Source organism: Periplaneta americana, chromosome 14 (genome assembly GCF_040183065.1).
Source record: "Periplaneta americana isolate PAMFEO1 chromosome 14, P.americana_PAMFEO1_priV1, whole genome shotgun sequence".
Lineage (NCBI taxonomy): Eukaryota > Metazoa > Arthropoda > Insecta > Blattodea > Blattidae > Periplaneta > Periplaneta americana.
In genome coordinates, this window is record NC_091130.1 from 126,126,274 (window position 1) to 126,147,183 (window position 20,910).

Consider the following 20,910-nt stretch of genomic DNA (forward strand, 5'->3'; position numbering starts at 1 on the left):
GAACTGGTAATGGAAATTACGGGAAAACGGCTGAACGGATTTTAATAATGGCCCCTCATTTTGAAGCTTGGAACCCAAAGTTTTTCGGAAAAATAGTAGTTTTCAGTGAAATGTCAATTTTCCTACATAATTTTCCTATTTTCCAAAATCCTTCTGTCGTCAGTTTTGAGAACTAGCTAATTGCATTCAGGAGAAGCGAAGCGAGCATCAAGTCGGCCGTGTTGCATTTCAGAATAAAACAAAACACACACTACAGTAAACAATATTACACGAAGGCCATGATCTGCAAGAATGCTGACATATTTAGAGCTCAAATTAAATTGGTTATTAAAAACTTAACTTACTAAAAATAATTTACAGGTTCGATTCTGTGGTGTGTAATTTTCTGGGTACAGCTGTGTATTGGATAATAAAAACTACAAAACTTGAGGTGGTTTGATGACATTATTACTATTAGAAATGAAATATTATTGTAGTTAATGCCATGATGTGACTATTTTTCATTAATTATACATATTAATGCTATATTGATGACATGAAAGTGAAACGTTTTGGGATTATATAAGTAGATGTAGAGAATAACTTAAATTAGATTTTTATTTCTATATTTCACTGAGTGGCGGCTATAGTAGGCTATATGTTACTGAAAGCTATAAAACTTACTTAAGATAATAATATTATTAAAAATCAAATATTTTTATAGTTATTAATCAAGTGGGTTTGGGTCTTTTTCATATATTTAATGGCGGTGTGGTGTAGATATTTATATGCGTGGTTCTCTACAGTATTGGCTCGAGAGAGAGTATCTTTCATTATTATAGAAGCAAATAACTTTCAGAATGTCTGGTATTCTTCATTGAAAATAAATCTGAAAAATGTTTATTTGAACGTCTAATGAACTTAGTTTGCAGCATTTGCTGCACAAGCCACTAGTTTTTATTTAATTTTGACGGATTCTGACGGATTTCTAGGTGTTAAACTGACGGGGATATAAATTAGGTGTTGGCAACACTGCTTGTCACTCCACTGCGGATCTTGTTTGGTCCAGTCCAGCTCCGATCGGTCATCGCGTCCGTTGCGTAGAAGTCGTTCGGTACTTCATTTCTCTTCTGTTGTCTCTCCTCTTTCAGTGCTGCTTCTAGTTTGGTAGCTGGTAGTAGAAACTTGGTGCGTAGATCTTCTACAAGGAAAGTTTCGCGTGCTAACATGCTAGTCTAGATGGTGCGAATTTTTAGATCTCTGTAGCTAAGGCTAGTCCATGTGATATGTATTCCATATGTTAAGATGGGGAGCACTTTTGCTTCAAACAATTTCATGGCTGTTTCAAGCGACAGTCGTGGCGTCGCGGTCTAAGGCATCCCGCCTAGGACTCGCGTTACGGAATGCGCGCTGGTTCGAGTTGTCATGGGGGAAGAAATTTTCTCATGAAATTTCGGCCAGTGTATGAGACCGGTGCCCACCCATCATCGTGATGCACTTGGGGAGCTACGATAGGTAGCGAAATCCGGTTGCGAATACCAGCTATAACGGCTGGGGGGATCATCGTGCTAACCACACGATACCGCCATTCTGGTTGGATGATCGTCCACCTCTGCTTCGGCATGTGGCCGTGAGGCCAGCAGCCGGCTAGTCGGTCTAGGCCCTGCACGGGCTGTAGCGCCACGGATTATTATTCAAGCGACAGTTGTGTGATATTCTGTATGTCATGGATAGCTACTATTGCTGCTGTCGCTCTTTCTTTCGTGTGTATTCTAAAGGATCTTGCTGTTGTTTGGAGTGTTACTCCAAGGTGTTTATAAGTGTTTGTGATTTGAAGAGCGTTGTTCTGGAGTTGGCTGTGGTCACCTTCAGCCTGTCGACCACCCTTTGTGAATACCATCTGCATCTGCACAGTTTTTGATAGGTAGAAAGAGTTAAAACAATGAGTTACTTTAAGGACATAGAAAGTACTGATTGCAGTGTAGCATTTCTCCTTTGAAAGAAATATTTTTGAAACAATCATTCAACACTTTCAATGTTAAAGTTGACTTTATTGAGGCATTACGAGCTTTCATGTTGAATTACTCTGAATTTACACCTGCTGTGTTGAAATGCGTCTGGGTTCCTTGTGTATCTGTTGAATAAATTGATGTGTAAAACCTTTTTTTTATCATTATCTTGACGTCTAATGCGTAATAGATTACTTTCCTGAAAATTGTGGGCAATACGGAGAGGAGCTAGGAAAGCACTTTCATAGAGACATTCGAGGGAAGGAAGAAAGGTACCAGAGTCGTTGGGATGTGAACATGCTTGTAGATTATTGCTAGTACCTCAAGAGGAATGTTCCAGATGCAAAGCACTCACGGAAGTCCTCGGAAAGATGTTTCCTTCCACAATAATGGTGTTCGTGTTTCATTCCATATACATATTTTACTATTTACGCAAATATAAGTTTGATGTGAAACAATAATTGAGGAGTTAATAGGGGCCGTACAATACACTAGCGTTTATTAGAAATCCTTGTAAAGTTTTATTTTTTTTTCGCAACCAGGAGTAAAGACTGCGTTACAAAAACACTACAAATTTACAAAGTACACTGAAGTCTGCAGCCAGGTAGTGCCACTCGAAACTTCTGTCCAGCAGCCAGATCTTGGGGTCCTCTCGTTTTAGATCGGATTCGCACTCGCTCTTGTCCATGTACACCAGACACACCTTTCCGATGCCTTGGCAAGCGTCCAGTTCGAAGATCTTGCACTTGACGCCGAAGTTGGGGTCGTCCTGCTCGCTGCAGATCTCGATGTCCAGCAGCGTGGGGCATTCCGCATCGCCCATGCTCTTGACGCCGGCCAGCCGTCGTAACTCAGACATAGAGTTAATCTTCATGTTGCCGATGGGGAGCACCTCGCCTTGTGGATATTCTCGACCATGGCTTCATTAAAGATCGGTCATCCTCTCTCCTTTCTTCGTGGAAGTTTTGTTCTTGTGAACTTTCTACCCGTGCTCAAGCAGGTACGCTATACATTAAATGAGAAAGATCTCTTCTAAGGAAACAGCGTTAGGAAATGATCCCAGGATGGAGGAAACCATATTTCGAGAAAAAAAAAGAATAAAGAATTCAACTATGCATAACATTTTATTTATTGCCTTTTTACTTGTGCAACATTATACAAAAATACTCTTTCATACTTATTCTATCAAGTGCTAAGTAGAAACTAAGTTTTCTTCAGTTTTCATATAGATATTGATGTTTGAAGTGATGCTTATATGGGTCCTTTTTAGGGAGTACAGCTATTCATGATTTTCTTTTACATGTAAGTGTTACAATGTTATGTTACACAGTATTGTAATACAAAAATACAATTCAGGAGTAAACACAACACAAAAATTATCTTAAATAGATTTTAACAAAATGTAAACATAAATCACTTTGTATGAAATTTAAGCATAAATGATTTTTTCTTAACGCTAAGTTAAGTTAATCATTCAGATTTAGTTCATCACTAGCTTCTTGTGCATTTTCACTTCTGGTTTGAAGGAAAACTTCTTCGTACCAAGCAACATCATTTGGTTCCAGGAATTTAAATAAACTGCACACATCTGTTTCTTCTGCTGGATTCAGTTGCACAGGGTGGCTACTCAATAACCTAGTGTCAATATTCATGTCAGTCATTTTTCTTAAAGGATTTCTTGTTTAAATCTTCTTGTTTTGTTACTGTACATTTTAAAAACATATTTTTACATCATTGTGTAACTAGAAGAAACTATTTGCTAGAAATAGCTTCACCAGTAACAGACGTGTAGCTTTTGCCGGAATTCCTTTTAATCTTCTTCGCAGCACGATCTCTTCTTGACTGTCCCTATTTTTGCTTATAACTTTCGACTCAGTCATTTCAGAACCAGGGTTCCTTATCTCAAATTGATACATGTGCCCTTCCCCATCATCCCTGAAAGTTTGTAACATCAGCCCGAAAACATTCTGTATTACATCAATATATCACTGTGTGTGTCTTGTACACACATAGGTTTGGGAAGACACTTTCTGAAAAACAGGTACAGTTATCACATTAATTTTACTTTTTAATTACTGAAATATTTTCTGGTTTTTATATTCAGCGCTGTTTGTATTACTAAATACAAAATAAATGTATCTAATAAGATGTTTTGTTTTATTTTGTAAACTAGCCGTACCCGTGCGCTCCGCTGAACCTGTTAGAAATAAATATAAAGTAATTACATAATTCAAATAGGACGTTTGATCCAGGGAACATTCATGTTTGATAGAAGGATAAATCGTTTAATATGTTACTTAATTTAAATTGTATTTAAATAATTAAAATTCGGTCATTTTGGTCCAGAGAGCACTCATTTGGTGCAATGACAATTCCTTTAACATGTTTCTTAATTGCATGCAACCATAGTTTAATGAAGATTGACATATCATTTAATTTTAATGCGCATACTTTATATTCCTTGCTACATGTTTCAGAAGTTACTGTAATAACATTGTAGAATTATGTCCATCTAGAGGAACTACACTTTCCAATGGTGAAATAGTAATTAAACAATTAATTAGCTCCCGATATTACTTCATACAAACACAAAAAAATTCTGTGTAGGCTATGTTTAATAGCTTTCGATTGTTGTTGTCCAAGGCCCCTTATAGACGAAATCATTTGTTTTTATTTCAGTACAACGCCTTAGATGGCGTTGTTATTGTAATTTTAAAACTAATTTATCTCATTAAATATCAGTCCTACCAAAATTTTGTATAGAATAAAACTTATCGGAAAATTATTGTTAAAGAAACTGTTGTTATGTAACATTTTTCATGAAAATTGATAATAAGGGAGATATTTCGATTTATTTAATTCAAGCCTCCTTATAACCCCCCTTTTAAATTAAGTATTTTTAATGCCATATAGCCTAAAATCTAAGTTACAGCGAACTTAACTTATATTCCAATTTTCATATAAATCGGTTCAGCCATTATCGCGTGGAAAGGTAACAAACATCCAGACAGACAGAGAGACAGACAGATATACAACAAAAATTTCAAAAAAACGATTTTCCGCTTCAGGATGGTTAATTATATATGTTAACACCAATTATTTTTGGAAAATCGAAAATTACCAGAAAAATGTTGGCTACAGGTTTATTATTAGTAATTATAGATTATCCCTCGAATCCTCTCGAAGGATCGCGACCCACACTTTGGGAATCACTAATCTACAGATCAAAATACGAGACTATACCTCGGCTTCTTATACGTCCGTTTATTATTCGTTGACCTATCTCTTACTTTTACTTTCATTTCGCAAGCTATTGAATATAGATAATTACGAAATGATAAGCAGAAAGTGATTCGTGAAGTTTGCTTTCTGCAAATTGTATACGTAGTTTCTAAATACGTCGTATATGATCCTTTAATAATCGTGCTCGATATATTTTTACAAAAGGTATAAGCAATGCAAATTGATTTCAGCAGCTACTTCTACATGTTACATTTGCATAGAGTCCACAATGCTTCATTACCACTTACATTTCATTCTGTTAAGAGACGTCATGTTCTGAATAGATCATCTATAAGCATGGAGAGAGAATAATAGCTCCAACATCGATAGCATTTTCACTTCACTGGTGTTCTTTATTAGCTATTATTTTATTTGAGCTGTAGGAGGCGATTTCACTCAATCCGTAGAATAACTGGAGATTTCAAATACGCAGACTCTTTTTTTTTTTCTCTTTACCATAACTCGAAATGTTGTCCTGGCTCCGTCTAGAAAATCGTAGGAAAATCCACTGTCTTTCCCTTCTCTTTCCCATAATGTTATGTTTTATTTAACGACGCTCGCAACTGCAGAGGTTATATCAGCGTCGCCGGATGTGCCGGAATTTTGTCCCGCAGGAGTTCTTTTACATGCCAGTAAATCTACTGACATGAGCCTGTCGCATTTAAGCACACTTAAATACCATCGACCTGGCCCGGGATTGAACCCGCAACCTTGGGCATAGAAGGCCAGCGCTATACCAACTCGCCAACCAGATCGACTTTCTCTTTCACATATTGCATTTCTCCACTCCTGTCTATCTTGCGTCTCGTTTTCAAAATTTATCCACCCATCATAACCTAGACACACGATCACAACACTCCTCAATATTATCCATTCCCTCCCACCGAACATCCTCATATTCATCTTCTTTCACTGTGGCTGTTCCTCGACTTTGGAATTCCCTACCGAGTAATGTCAGGGTCTGTCAGACATCAAACCAATTTACGAATAGGCTAACGAAATATTTTTCTAACAATTCTTGTTAACAATATTAGCTGCTTCAGGTTTCTCAATGTTTAATGGTTATATATATCACAGATAAATATCTAAATTATCTCATTATTATTATTATTATTATTATTATTATTATTATTATTATTATTACTATTATTATTATTCGAGCCCCTTCGAAAGGTTTAAGACTCCAAAAACTTTTTTATACCTATAAGCCAAAATCTCTCTCTCCAGTTGTCAGATGCATGAAAGCTGCCAATTTACATTATATTAATTCAGATCCGTTTAATGTATAGTTTGTTGTTTGGCTATTATTACATTCATTTTAACTTCGTTTGTGTTGTTTTTAACTTTTCTGTATCATGTATTTTTGTAATTATCTATTCAATTTGTCATTATTGCTTATGTATTTCTCTGTAATTTTAACAATGGTTATTTCTGTACACTGCATTACATCTCACTGCCATTTTCTATCATTCATTCTCATCATCATCATTTGTTGTTTTGCTTTGTTTTGTTTTTGTCCTGTATCCGTGCTGAACTGTAATTGGCCTTGTGCTGTTGTTTTGCACGTTAATCTTCTAAATAAATAAAATAAAATAAATAAAATTATTATTATAACTATTTCTTACCAATGTTTATTATTGTCACACTAACATTAGTTATCCAACTTTCATTATTTACTTTCATGGTGTTTTATGGTGTAGATATTAATGTAAAAACTATGTAAGCAATTGTATTCAATTAGAATTAGAGTCTGGCTGGGCGGAAGAGAAGGCCTACTGGCCTTAGCTCTGCCAGATTATATAAATAAATTATTATTATTATTATTATTATTATTATTATTATTATTATTATTATTATTATTAACTTTCCATAAAAATGCGGCAAGTATAATGCCAACTACTACTTTCTATAATATTTATTTAATGTAAATCCCATTGGCGTATTTTTATTGTTTAATATCTACTTAATTTAAGCCTTTATTAAAAAGTTATACTGTATTTTGCAATAGATCTAGTGCGGATTATTTTGTGAATTCTTACTTAGCCTATATGCCTATATTGTGTATGGATTATTTATTCACCATTTTTCGCAATGACAGGGCCCTTGACTTGCCGTTATTCGCCCCGACTCACAGTGTGTAATATAATATTCTATAAAACTAACCTTGGCTGACTATTGTAAAGCATATATAAATTATTCAGCTATCAGATAATTGTATTTAATAGAAATGTATAAACAAATGTGTAACGAATTATTACATCTGGACACCAGATCATTTCCACATTGTCCGCCCCCGTGTCTTGCTCGTTTTCTGTGTTTACGGAATTCCACTCTAGCACGTAAACACGCGGAGGAATCGAACAACGTTCGTGCGCTCTTTCTTTGACATCACTTCTCTAGACTCTAGGCCAGTGATGTCAACTGATGCCCATAGGAGCAAGCGCCCGCTTTAGAGCCAGGAGAGTCTGAGCGCTTTACAGCGGAAAGGAAAGAGACAGACGAAAGAGGTAGCATATGCCGCTTGACACAGGGATGGCCAGCACTGATTCAATGGATAAAGGGAAGAGAACTTATTAAAACTGTATTCATGTTAATTTTTATATTTGTCTGAGAAGTATAAGTGCATTATAACAGTCTTACTAATAAACCGTGTATAGTTTTTATACGAGACTTATGCAGAGTTGAGACAGAAAACGTTACTAATGGCTTTGCAGTAGTTATATACACGAAACCCCTTGTTTAAGCGTTGTATATAGAGAAAAAATGGCCGCCCCTCTAACAGCTGTTCGTATCGACTGTCATCTTATGATGATGGTTACCTTGTAACCACAGAAGAACAAACCAAAGATCATAGAATTATTAGAATAATATTGCTGTAGCTTGTACTCTTTGACCAAAATATAGTGTGGTAATCGATTAGAGCCAGTTGTACTATCGATATTAAGACGCCACACTAGAGCGCTCTACCGGATGCAATAGAGAACCTCAGATATTCTATTACCTTTCGTAACGAAGTAATGACGAAACTTTGACGTAGCTGTGTAACAGTTATACTGTTAGCCTATACACGACGTATGTATGATTATTAGTAAGGAATTTACACACGACGTATAAACGAGCTACTCATTGTATAAGTATAAGACAGTTAAACGTCTGTATATAGAGTTTTTATAGTAAGACCGTAAGAATGTAAGTTTTAATTTTAAGGCTCATTTTTCACAAGTTTGCTTTTTTATTCAAAAGGAATATTTTCTCAACTTTTTTACAGAAAAGTGAAATTTTCATATATGTTTGTTTAGTAGCCTTACAGGTACTAAAACAATGTTTTCGTAAGTCTAATATATCGTAAATACGTATTATTGAAGATAGTGTATTAAAATGGTTGAAATTATTCGCATGGAAAATGTCTGTAAGGAAATGAATTAACAAAGCAAATACTGTTACATCACAAACAAAAGATATGTGCCTATGTGTTGGTAAAACGTCAGCTCTATAGCTTCAGCAGATTTCGAGATAATTTAATATTCTGATAATAGAAAGTTGCGCACCAATATTACCCAAAAGCATAATGCGATGAGTTTTTTTTTTAATGTAATATTAGTTACAGTTAAAACATATACCTAGACAACTTTGATTTGTACTATAATATTGTTTTGATTACTTTTATAAGGCTAAAGATATCATCAATATCAATTTCAACTTATATCATATTCAGTGTCTTTCTTTGGGATAACATTTTCTTTATGTTTAATTCACTTAGTACAGTACAGTTGTAGTTATTATGGAATTTGTGTGAATATTCCTTCTTTACTCTTTATTATGTTATTAACGTTTAAAACACAACTGCAATATTAGGCTAAGAAATAGGTGTTAGTACTTTTGTTTTACAGACAATATAGAAAATAACAAACATAAAATTTCACGTTCCGTTTGAAGTTTGGGCACCACTGTTTTCTTAATCCAACAGGCTGCTTATTCTTCCTAGCATACCTAGCGCTTAATGCCCGCGCACGACGTCAAGGTCAGAAAAATGCGCTTGCTTTGATATCACTCCTCTGGGCGGTCAGTTTTGACCGCTAAAGTAAGTCGCGCATTGCTTTTGCAGAGAGCCGAAACTTACTGCGCATTCTCAGAGACAAATAAATATTCAGTTATAAAAATTAACCTATCACTTGGTTCCTCTGCTAGTCACGTGTTTGTTATAGAACGTCAAGGTTAGTGACCAATAAGACTGAATTCCACGTACTGCTCTCACAATCTGTGCACGTTTTGCAACCCTAACTTCACTTATATTTCACCAAGGGAAGTTGAGCGTCGAAAGCCGCAGATGAAAGGAGAAGCGAAGCGTCACAATCTGCGAAAGAGGTTCCCCATTACGACAATCTCTTTGTATACGGTATAAAGCATTTCCATCTCCTCTCAACAATTTGGAGGTTGTTACCGCACTACGCGGAAAGCCTTGCGGCTTCCCAAAACAATGTGAATGAAGGAGATCTTTGTTCTAAGTAATTTGGGTTTTCAGCTACTACACTTCAAACACAGGCTTCAAGATGCTGCCAAACCATAGCAGTTACACATTTTTTTACGTAAAACGTTTATATTCCACTTATAAATTGGGCAAATGTGTAACACTTTTGTGCAAGATTACAAGATGAAGTTCCTTTTAAAAGTTAATTAAAGGGGCAACACCATCACTTCCGTTATTGAATCAGCCGATAGATGGCAGGCTTCAAATGAAACCTGTATAAAAGGAAATTATGGCGTCAAAGGTGAGGCTAACAGTCGGTCTGCAAGCCAGACGAGTCCACTTATACAAGGAATTCCACACCTGTGGAGTAACGGTCAGCACGTCTAGCCACGAAACCAGGTGGCCGGGGTTCGATTCCCGGTTGGGGCAAGTTACCTGGTTGAGATTTTTTCCAGGATTTTCCCTCAACTCCATATGAGCAAATGCCAGGTAACTTTCGGTTTTGACCCCGGACTCATTTCACCGGCATTATCACCTTCATCTCATTCAGACACTAAATAACCTAAGATGTTGATAAAGCGTCGTAAAATAACCTACTAAAATCAAAAAATATATATACAAGGAAGGTTTGGTACACGAAATTAAAAAAAAAAAATCATTACTTAGAACAGCTATGGGGACTATCAGCAAAGTAGGGAGGGAACGTTCCTACTCACCCCACATTCGTTTGATTGGCAGGCGAGGGGTAAAGCAGTTGTTTTGCTAAGTCAAGTGCAGTGGTGGGTTCGACACACTTTGCGCATAATAATTTCATATAAATTGGAAAGAGATTTTTACGTGAAAAAAATAACCCCATATCACGCATTAGGCCTCAAAATAATGATAAAAAAGGTTTCATACATCAATTTATTCAACAGATGCACAAGGAATTCAGCCACATTTCAACACAGCAGGTGTAAATTCAGAGTAATTCAACATGAGAGCTCGTAATGCCTGAATTACGTCCACTTTAATTTTGAAAGTTTGGATGATTGTTTCAAAACTATTTCCTTCAAAGTAAGAAATGCTACACTGCAATCAGTACTTTTTATATCCTTGAAATAACTCTTTGTAAATCATGTAACTCGTATTTTTCAATTTCCTGAATCACCAGTTTACTGACATGCTTAAATAATTCTTGTATTTTAGTCTGTAAGTCCAAACTGAAATGGTTAATTAATTTGTCTACCGACTCTCCTACAACAATTTATTTCCTCGCTTTTAAGGAACCCGGAGGTTCATTGCCGCCCTCACATAAGCCCGCCATTGGCCCCTATCCTGAGCACGATTAATCCATTCTCTATTATCATATCCCACCTCCCCCAAATCCATTTTAATATTATCTTCCCATCTACGTCTCGGCCTCCCCAAAGGTCTTTTTCTCTCCGGTCTCCCAACTAACATTCTATATGCAATTCTGGATTCGCCCATGCGTGCTACTTGCCTTGCCCATCTCCAACGTCTGGATTTAATGTTCCTAATTATGTCAGGTGAAGAATACAATGGGTGCAGTTCTGCGTTATGTAACTTTCTCCATTCTCCTGTAACTTCATCCCTCTTAGCCCCCAATATTTTCCTAAGAACTTATTCTCAAACACTCTTAATCTCTGTTCATCTCTCAAAGTGAGAGTTGAAGTTTCACAACCATACAGAGCAACCGGTAACAACTGTTTTACCGACTCTCCTATATTATTAGAAATTACTATATTCATTCTACGCGTCACGTAATTATGCAGAAATCTGTGGCCTCTGCCTATCTCTTTCGAGCTCTGACAATGATTACTCATGAGCAAGTAAACAAACCAGTACCTATACTCAAAGAACAGCAAACCTGTTTCATCGGGCAACAAGTTTCGCTCCCTGGTTATAATCATTATGGTTGTACATATAATGCAGACCTACTAGTACACGAAACACCCGCAATTACCCCAGGACTTCCTCTCTGCCGAATTAGCACGGTAACTCCGGGAATTAAATGTGATTGTATAACATTTGTTTTTAATGTTACGTTTTCGTTCCATTGTTGTTATTATTATTACTATCATTATCATCTAAACAAGTATAAGGCCCAAGGTCTGTTACGGTCTCAGTGAGTTATTCTCGGTCCACTTTTTTTGGACGGCCCAAAGTTTTCTTCCCCTGAGGGCGGTATTAAAGCATGAGTTTTGGAAGTCTATTACGTAAGATTCATTCGTTGGGCATGGTTCTTCCACTGGAGCTGGTACTTGTTTTTAAACTGTGAGAGTGATTGTAATTATTGGAGTTCCTGCATGATATCCTCATTCCTTTTACGATCCAAGCGAGTTATATCCTTTTAATCATTTCACAGGTTGTTATTCTGCTGATATCCGTACTTCTCATTCTCCATGCTTCACTTCCGTAACATAGTACAGGTGTAGCTAAGGTTTCATACAAACGTATTCTTGTATATCGCTGTACTACGGAAGGCTTCATAATTGTTTTTCTTATATCCATTATTTTATTGTATTTGCAAATTTTGAAAGTTAGATTTATTTCACCAAAAAATGTCCAATTATAACCAACATACGTAAACTCATTTATTATTTTTATTAAGTTGCTTGCGACCGGGTATGCAGAATAGCTGTATTTAATAGTGGAATTTGTAGTGGATTGAAAGGACAAATTCCTACAGGTGGTCATAAGGAGCCAATATCGATAGTTGGAGATAAACTTCTATGAAAGAATGCTCAAAAAAATGAAATGAAGAAGAATACTTCCCACGAATTAATGAAAAGAATTGTACACACGATACAGATGGTTACTCCTGAAATTCTCTCGATAGTGCACGAGAAGATGGTCCGTCGCTTGCATTTGTACATTCTTAGGGGCGGCAGACATGTTGAGAACTGTGGGCAGTAATTAGTGTTAGTGTAAGGTGATTGCAATTTATCGTAATTTATATTTTTTTTTACACTAAACCTAATTTTTAAGTTTCTAGCGATAGTTTCATTCATCTCTACAAGAAAAGTTGAGACTTCTGGTGGGCAAACCCGTAATTAGATCGACTGCACGGCACCAGGAAAGGTTCTTATTAGCAGAGATGTACAATATAGCCAAAAATCGTAAAAAATTAGTCAATTTTTCGAGTGAAAGACCCTGTATTATATGTAGAGACCGGATTTTTATGTAATTACATATTATAGTTCTTTCAACCTAACCGTATATAAATAACAAATCTTTGCGAATCTTGTAATTACCATCAATATATTAAAATTTGATACTGCACATTTTTACATATTTACCCCACATTACATATTATGGCTTGGTATTACATAAATCTACATATACAGGGGGTTTATTCATTTTTACTTCTGTCCTTAGTTCCAGGAAGTAAAAGACGCACTCACCCCTAACCGCTTGTTAAGACGTGTGCAGAACAATTATAGTTGGAGACAAATCATGTCGTCCTCGTCCCACTCCACCGCATGAAGATAACGCTAGTTTCTGAGTGATTTTTACAATACAAGGTCGTTGTAAGAGAAAGGTTGCCTTTTGTTCATTTATAAGAAGCTGGAATAAAGGAACAAACTGAAAAGATGTTGAAAGATTAAAATAAATAACGTTTCAGATCATTGCTTGACCTCTTTACTTTAACGCACTCACCCCTTACCGCCCACTGTAAATATGAATGAACAAAAGGCAACCTTTCTCTTACAACGACCTTGTATTGTAAAAATCACTCAGAAAGTAGCGTTATCTTCATGCGGTGGAGTGGGACGAGGACGACATGATTTGTCTCCAACTATAATTGTTCTGCACACGTCTTAACAAGCCTTTCCTACGCAATTTGCAATCTTACTCACCCTCTTACTAATCCTTCCATGGAAAACCTGTGTCAAGTCTGACATGAGCCGCAATAAAGTAGCCGACGTTTGAAAAGAAGCTGGAATAAAGGAACAAACTGAAAAGATGTTGAAAGATTAAAATAAATAACGTTTCAGATCATTGCTTGATCTCTTTACTTTAAATTTAGTAGACCTATACGAAAATGAGATTTTCCGAGCAATTAGAAAGTATGGTTCTCGGCTAGAATAATCCTACTCTTCTGAATAAGACAGGAATGTCACTTTTCAAACAACAGTTTGTAAATGCCTATAGTTGAGGATTTAGTAGGTACTTTGTTTCTTACAAGGAGCAGCTAAAATGTATATGTCTCCTCTTATTTTCTCTTAATCCAGTAAAGCGAAACAGTGCTTGCAGTACTGTTGTGTAATTCATTTCACTCAGTTCTCTAGTTTTAGTACTTACAGTATAAAGTGCAAGTGAGTTTATCTACTGCTTTTAACTAACTAAAATGGCCCCTGTATCTTCAATCCTAACGACAAAAATAAAATCATGGATTGCGATGAACGAAGTTTTCACTACAGATGGAAAAATAATAATGTGTCAAGTGTGCGGTAAAAAAGTCGGGTGCTCTATGAAATCACAACTGGAGTGTCTTATCTTTCCTATACCTGCTAGAAATTGATATTAAATATTTTCATGATTTTACATATTTTGGTACATATTCAGCTTATTTTTCTTACATAAATATGTACATATTTCACACCTTGATATTACATAAAAATCCGGTCACTAATTATATGTATAGTGATATATATTTATGTCACATTATTTAAAATCACCGAAAATATTTAAAAAATCGTAACATTTGTCTATATCTCACAATAAATTGAAACCAGCTCACTAAAATTGTACTGGATAGTATCTCAACTACTAACAACATAAACTGTACTCATAAATTGTGCAGTGATCAACACAGATCTCAGATGAACTCCAGAGACCGAACTATAGATCTTTAGTGAAAAATGTGACAAATGTCTATTCTATTTTTTTGTTTTATGAAGTAGCAGCTCTTCGCCCTCAAATTGTTTTGTGTTTTGAAATGATCTTTTGCAATTCATCTTTTCTTCATTCCTTGTAACATGCATCGTGTTTGTTCTTCTTCAGACCGACTTCCTCGCCTACTTCGACCGTGATTCGCTAAGGAAGCTTCGGGAAAATGGACGTCGAGTTCAAGGACCTCTCTTACACCGTCGTGCCCAGGAGATGGGGCCGCAAAGGTAGGACCTCAACCACCCAGTAGCGGACGGTGGGTTTGAAAGTTGGGGAGGCCAAGACGTGAATGATGAGAATATAAAAATATAAGGCCTGTGACGTACCTCATTACCAAGCGCAGAATTTATAGATTTAAAAAAATTAAAATTAGGTTTTCCAATTTATGTTTTAGGATTTTAAATCTTATGTTTAGGAATTTATATGATTTTACGGAAAAAAAAATAAAAGTAAACAACATACTATTAATATATTACAACGGCTTGGTAAAGATTGCCTCTCTTTAGGACACTGCAAGTCCTAACCCAATAATTAGGTTTTTTAGGTCATATTGAATTTAAGAATGTTACGCTTTGCTACACAAAACGAATAAGAAAAGCAATATTTCGAGAGTAACGAGGTAGCAACAAAATTGATTCGAACCTAAGAATCCGGGGCTTGCTCATTATTATTACATAGTCTAATTTTATAGCAAATTAACTCGACGATCCTCTTTCTTCGCAAACCGATCAAATAGGTCACAACATACTGAATAACTGCTACTAGAAGAAGCTAGAGACAATTCTGCATTTGTTTCTAAACTCTCGATATATTTAAAATACTGTATAAGTAAATACATCTCGTAACACAAAAGAATAAAATAACAAGAACACCCGCAAACAAGAGAAAATCTAACAACATAAATGAAAACTTTTACGCACGGTGAGAAAACTAACAACACGTGACTCAATTTTCTAAGTCCAGGAAGAGAGAAAGAGAGAGAGCTTCCCAATACAGCCGAAACCAGCCGTGACTATAAGCAGTACAGTTGTCAGCGGTGGGTAGGACGTCTCCAAATCGGCTCCCCTCGCGCGTTCTATCAAGTTTAAACACTTTTCTAACCAGCTATCTTATTGGTTGAACTGTTGTTGTCATGGTTACCGGGGAGTAGCGTCATGTAGCCGACTCCTCTCTCCCGCTCTCGCATAGACACAGCAGGCTGCTAGATGTCGACTATACAGGTTACAGCGCTATCTGATATTTTTCAGTACGAATTATTTGTACTATTTACAGTATAGCGAGCGGGCATCACCAACTGGATGTGGTCGACTTTACGTAACTTACATCTTAGTCGTAGTGAATAGTAAAATTAATATAAAAGGAAGAATTGTTTGCCATTTGCTGTAACTTGTCTGTGATCTTAATTCAGCTGGAATTATTACTGCCATATTGTGTTCTGGTAAAATATTAGGGGAACGCACGGCCTCCCTTGCCTCCCCTGAAAATCCGCCGCTGCAACCGCCATACCTCACTCTCCATTGTTACCAAAAATAGTGAATAATAAGTTTCATATATGATGTAATTTAACAAGACTCAGAGAAATAAATAATCGAAACATGCAGTGAATATTCATGTCTTCCGAATAAAATAAACACAAATAATAAATCATTTAAGGAAATTATTAAGGAAAGAAGTTGTGGGATCGTCGATTTATGATTTCAGTGGTAGCGTATTATTAGAATACAAGTTCAACACTGAGCGCGGCTCATTCTTCGGAAGTAAAGTGAAGGGCTCTTTCTCCCCACCTCCTGAAGGGATTTGGTATGTGTCCTTATCTTTGTCACAGGAAGCAGTTATTAGCGTCACGCTAACCACATGACCTGAAAGGTCTACTACAGGGACATCATTTTATTTTTACTAACATTTCTAATATTAACCTGGCTATACCTTCGGATTAACGGTTGAGAACCGGAAACACCGTTTGCTATCTCCTTCCGAGACTGGAGTTCGATGATACTGGCGTAAAATACAAACAAATCACTTTACTAGGTATAGGAGAGAAGAAAAGTAGTTCATCCAATTCCGTAAGCTAGGAAATATCGCGATTTTGAGTTTGATAATTTTCATTAGGTTTTTGTGTAATCAAAATACAGAACTGTATTAACAATAAATATTTTTACTCACGATCTGAGTTATCCATTTGGACGTATTCATTATGCAGTGTATATTATACTGTCTACAGCACATAAGCGTACAATATAGAGAATGAAGTTAAATTGAAAAATAATCATAATATGGATATTTAAACAAATTCGATACAGGTTTCAATTCTTTGGTGCATATTATTTCACTACAGACTATTGCATCTAATTCCAATTACCAGTTTCGTCCTTCGTACTAGTAACTCATGATCAAATAATTCTGTACCTACTCTATAAAATAATAGGCCTACCTTAAGTACTGTGCATTCAATCTTCACTTCTGCCCGATCCGAAAAGATAAAATTACTTAGTCATGCTATCTACTGTCTGTCCAAGTGGTTTTGCCGCAGGGTCGCAGAAATGGGAGGAAATCACGTGACAGTTAATTACTTAACGAGGCTATTTTATTTAAGTTATTTTAAACAGTTGTGTAATATTACGTAGACGTCCAATTCCTAACAGAAATTAATGTTTTCAGAAAAGAGCTAAGACAGCCCAGCTACTAGCCTTTACATAGGGGCGAGCAGAAGCGGGTGGGGGAAACCTGAATACGACGTAGGCAAACGAACCTGTGAGAAAATATGATTCAATATTGAAAGCTCTTTCGTCACTGGAAAACGAGAACATATTTCTGGAACGTACTACACTTACTCAGTACTGTTTACTATGACCGTAAGGCGACTTTGACTGCATACGCGGCCTTGGTTCTGTGTACAGGACGATTGGAAGTTTACTAGTAGAGAGGGTGGGAGTGAAGTACATTAAAAAACTCAGGTACAATAAAAATTGAAGTAAAAATAAAAATGATGTCCCAGTACCTGTGAATAACTTCTCCTGCTTCAAACTCTTCACATAATTGAGGGTAGAACGGGCTAAAAAGTCAATCCTTAAAGTGTATTATAATGATGATAATGACTAGGCTTCGTATTCCTGTACCTAAATACTGAGGTTAAATGAGTAGTTTAATATCAAAGACAGACATCTGTTGTCTCTATAGTTTTGATCTAAAGGCACTTTTTGTTTCACAGTGTTCTTTGTAGTATTTTAACACAATTTATTTTTATAAATGTAGTGTTAGAGTTTGTATATAGTTTCACCATAACTGAAAAAAGCATGGAAAATGTATAAGAATCCACATTTTCTAAATTTCATCTGAAAGTCATATGTCCGCCTTTGATATTAAGCTACTCAAATACACAGAGGGTATATAGTACTCCGACCGCAGGTAATGCAATGGATAAAGATATAAAGAAACAGGTCATCGCTTCGTGTTCGTGGATTACAGTGAAGCACTGTCGAACAAGTTCTTACCAAATATGAAATGAGCCATGAACAACATGAGCTATATAAAAAGTATTTTACATATGAACTAGAGCTCTGCATTTCATTAAGAACGACCGACCGAGAGTCATGATAATACGCGCGGTCGGTCGCTCGATCCGTACTATAAGCAGCAGAAAGCAAAACACTCAATGAAGCATCACGGACGACCGAGACGATAGACTAAAAACTGTCTTCGATCGAAATATTTGCAGTTTGCGCTATGGAACTATGTTCTATCACCTGGTCCACACCTGTGAGTAACGGTCAGCGCGTCTGGCCGCGAAACCAGGTGGCCCGGGTTCGAATCCCGGTCGGGGCAAGTTACCGGGTTGAGGTTTTTTCCGGGGTTTTCCCTCAACCCAATATGAGCAAATGCTGGGTAACTTTCGGTGCTGGACCCCGGACTCATTTCACCGGCATTATCACCTTCATATCATTCAGATGTTAAATAACCTAGATGTTGTTACAGCGTCGTAAAATAACCCAATAAAATAAATAAATCTATCACCTGTCTAGTGAACTTAGTAGGTATATAGGCTATCAGATTGAATAAAAATTACAACAAAATAAATTATAATAAATAAATGAATAAAATAAAGTTTTAACAAACTATGTTGTCTGTAAGAATGTAAATAAAAAGTATAAGCAGCACTAAAAGAAGATAACAAATATGTTAGTTTTTATTCTCTAGTTGAACGGAATGGTTAACTTGTAATATTTTGTAACAGTGTTATATTTGTAATAGCCAGGACAAAAGTAAATACATTCAAGGAATCAAGAAGGAACTTCTAGATAAGATTCAACAAAGATTATTAGTTTTAAAACCAAATAGTGATTTTTCCATTGATTCTTTGAATTTTGGAATAACTTCAGCAGGAATTTTGTTTGCTCCATCCTCGACATTTCGTGATATGGTTGTTGAATGTAGAATAATAGAACCTGCATACACCTTACCATAAGTAGCTCCAACGTCAATCATTGTCTGCGATTAAGCGTCCCTTAATATAGCCTATCATAACAATGTTAAGCAAAGGTGAAAATGTAGTTTTGTTTTATTTTTATTAAATACCGTGACTGAAATAGATGTCTGCTTTTGAAGAAATTTGACACGCATCACAAAATCTCTGTTCTTTTTATACAGTCACATATTTAGTAAGCTGTATTAAACATTTTCGTTACTGATGTAATGAGTTCGACAAGATGAATGATGAATAACATTATTGATAACTTTAAGAATTGTTTCATTTAAGGGGTTAGGACTTAGGTACAACTAACAGCAGTAAAATTTTGGAAATATTCAACATTTTTTCCTCCATTACTTTATCTTATACAATAATGAAAATTAGTATGTGTAAAACACTGTCCTTCTGCTATATGAAAAATATATTTTTACAATTTAATTTTTTTTTTTTCAAAATTCAATTCACTGTGCAGTGATGAAGCATTTCCCACATAACTCAAAAACTATCCAACATTCCGTGACAAAATTTGTTGTATGTATTTATGCATGTCATATCTACAATATGATGCAAGATCACTTCTCTACCTTTGATAAATTGTCTGATAAAAAATAAATTCATTTTAAAAATGGTCAAATATCAGTATTTTCTTCTAACACAAAATAAAAAAGTATTATTTATTAAGGAATGTAGTTGAAAGAGCATGATATTGTAAACATGAGTTTCAAAACTAAATTCGAGTAAAAGAGAGAGAACATGAAATGTTAACAAGTTTATGAGTTATGAGGGAAAGACTTCATCACTGCACAGTGAATTGCCAACATTTTGAATTTTGAAAAAAGAAAATATATAAACAACTTTTTTTAAATCGTAAAAATATGTTTTTATATATAGTAGAAGAACAGTATTTTACACATATTAATTTTCATTGTTATACAAGATACAGTAATGGAGGAAAAAATGTTGAATATTTCTAAAAATTCTACTGCTGTAAGCTGTACCTAATCTCTTAAAGAATTGTGTTATTTAAAAGTTATTTAAATTTTCGTGCTATCTGAAATAAAAACAAACTGACAGCCTTCTTAGGTAGGCTGTTTTGGGCAACAGGCTTTAAAAGATGATGTAATTGTAGTGCAACAACCTCGAGCCCTGGCGACCAACCGAATAAACGTTTTAACCGGTAGTATGCCACACCAATCTCCAATTCGTGTCAATACGATCAATTTTTTGTCCGTATAATTTTCTTGAAAATGTAGGACATAATATTACATCATAGTTTTTGTATCTGTCCTCTAAATGCCTAGATAAACATGTCTTACAATGTGAAATTGAATTCTTTACCACGTGCTTTGACATAGTGTTACAAATCATAGTTATTTTAATCTTTCGTACCATGTGCTTCGAGGAGTGATAAGTCTACTTTATTTTCCTCGTTTTAACCACTATAATTATAGTATATGAATAGCTCTTTATGTGAATTTTAATAACAGTTACCTAGTATCGAAAGTGAAATAGAGATGCATTAGACTGTCGTACGCCGGTCTCCGTGGTCGTTCCTCTCCGGCGTGTAGTCGAGGTGGGGAGGGGAAACGGGAGTGACAAGATAAGATGGCTGTGGTTTGTGGTTGGGGTGATGCGAAACTGTGGTGAAGTTTAAAGGAAAGACTGTTTTAAAGTAACATTTGTTTATTACAGAAATAGCTAACAAAGAAAGTATAACTGTGGTTCCCTCCTAGTCCTGTGGTAGGGGCAACGGGAGAGTCGTGATAGAAAGTGATAGTTTAGAAATTCGTCCTGAGGCTTCGATGCGAGGA

The 20,910-nt window shown here is 35.8% G+C and overlaps 1 protein-coding gene across 4 annotated transcripts in view; it reads left to right on the plus strand.

Annotated features, from left to right (window-relative positions):
* LOC138713718 (ATP-binding cassette subfamily G member 4) overlaps nt 1–20,910 on the plus strand; it is a 405,479-nt gene that overhangs the window by 151,027 nt on the left and 233,542 nt on the right. For 3 of the 4 annotated variants that reach the window (XR_011335970.1, XM_069846026.1, XM_069846027.1), the window contains exon 2: nt 14,749–14,861. The exons of the other annotated variant lie outside the window; for it this stretch is intronic. Coding sequence is in view for 2 of the 3 variants with exons in the window: in XM_069846026.1 (XP_069702127.1) it covers nt 14,801–14,861 (61 nt within the window). In the remaining variant the exon portion in view is untranslated. The remainder of the gene's footprint in view (nt 1–14,748; nt 14,862–20,910) is intronic. 4 annotated transcript variants of the gene reach the window in all.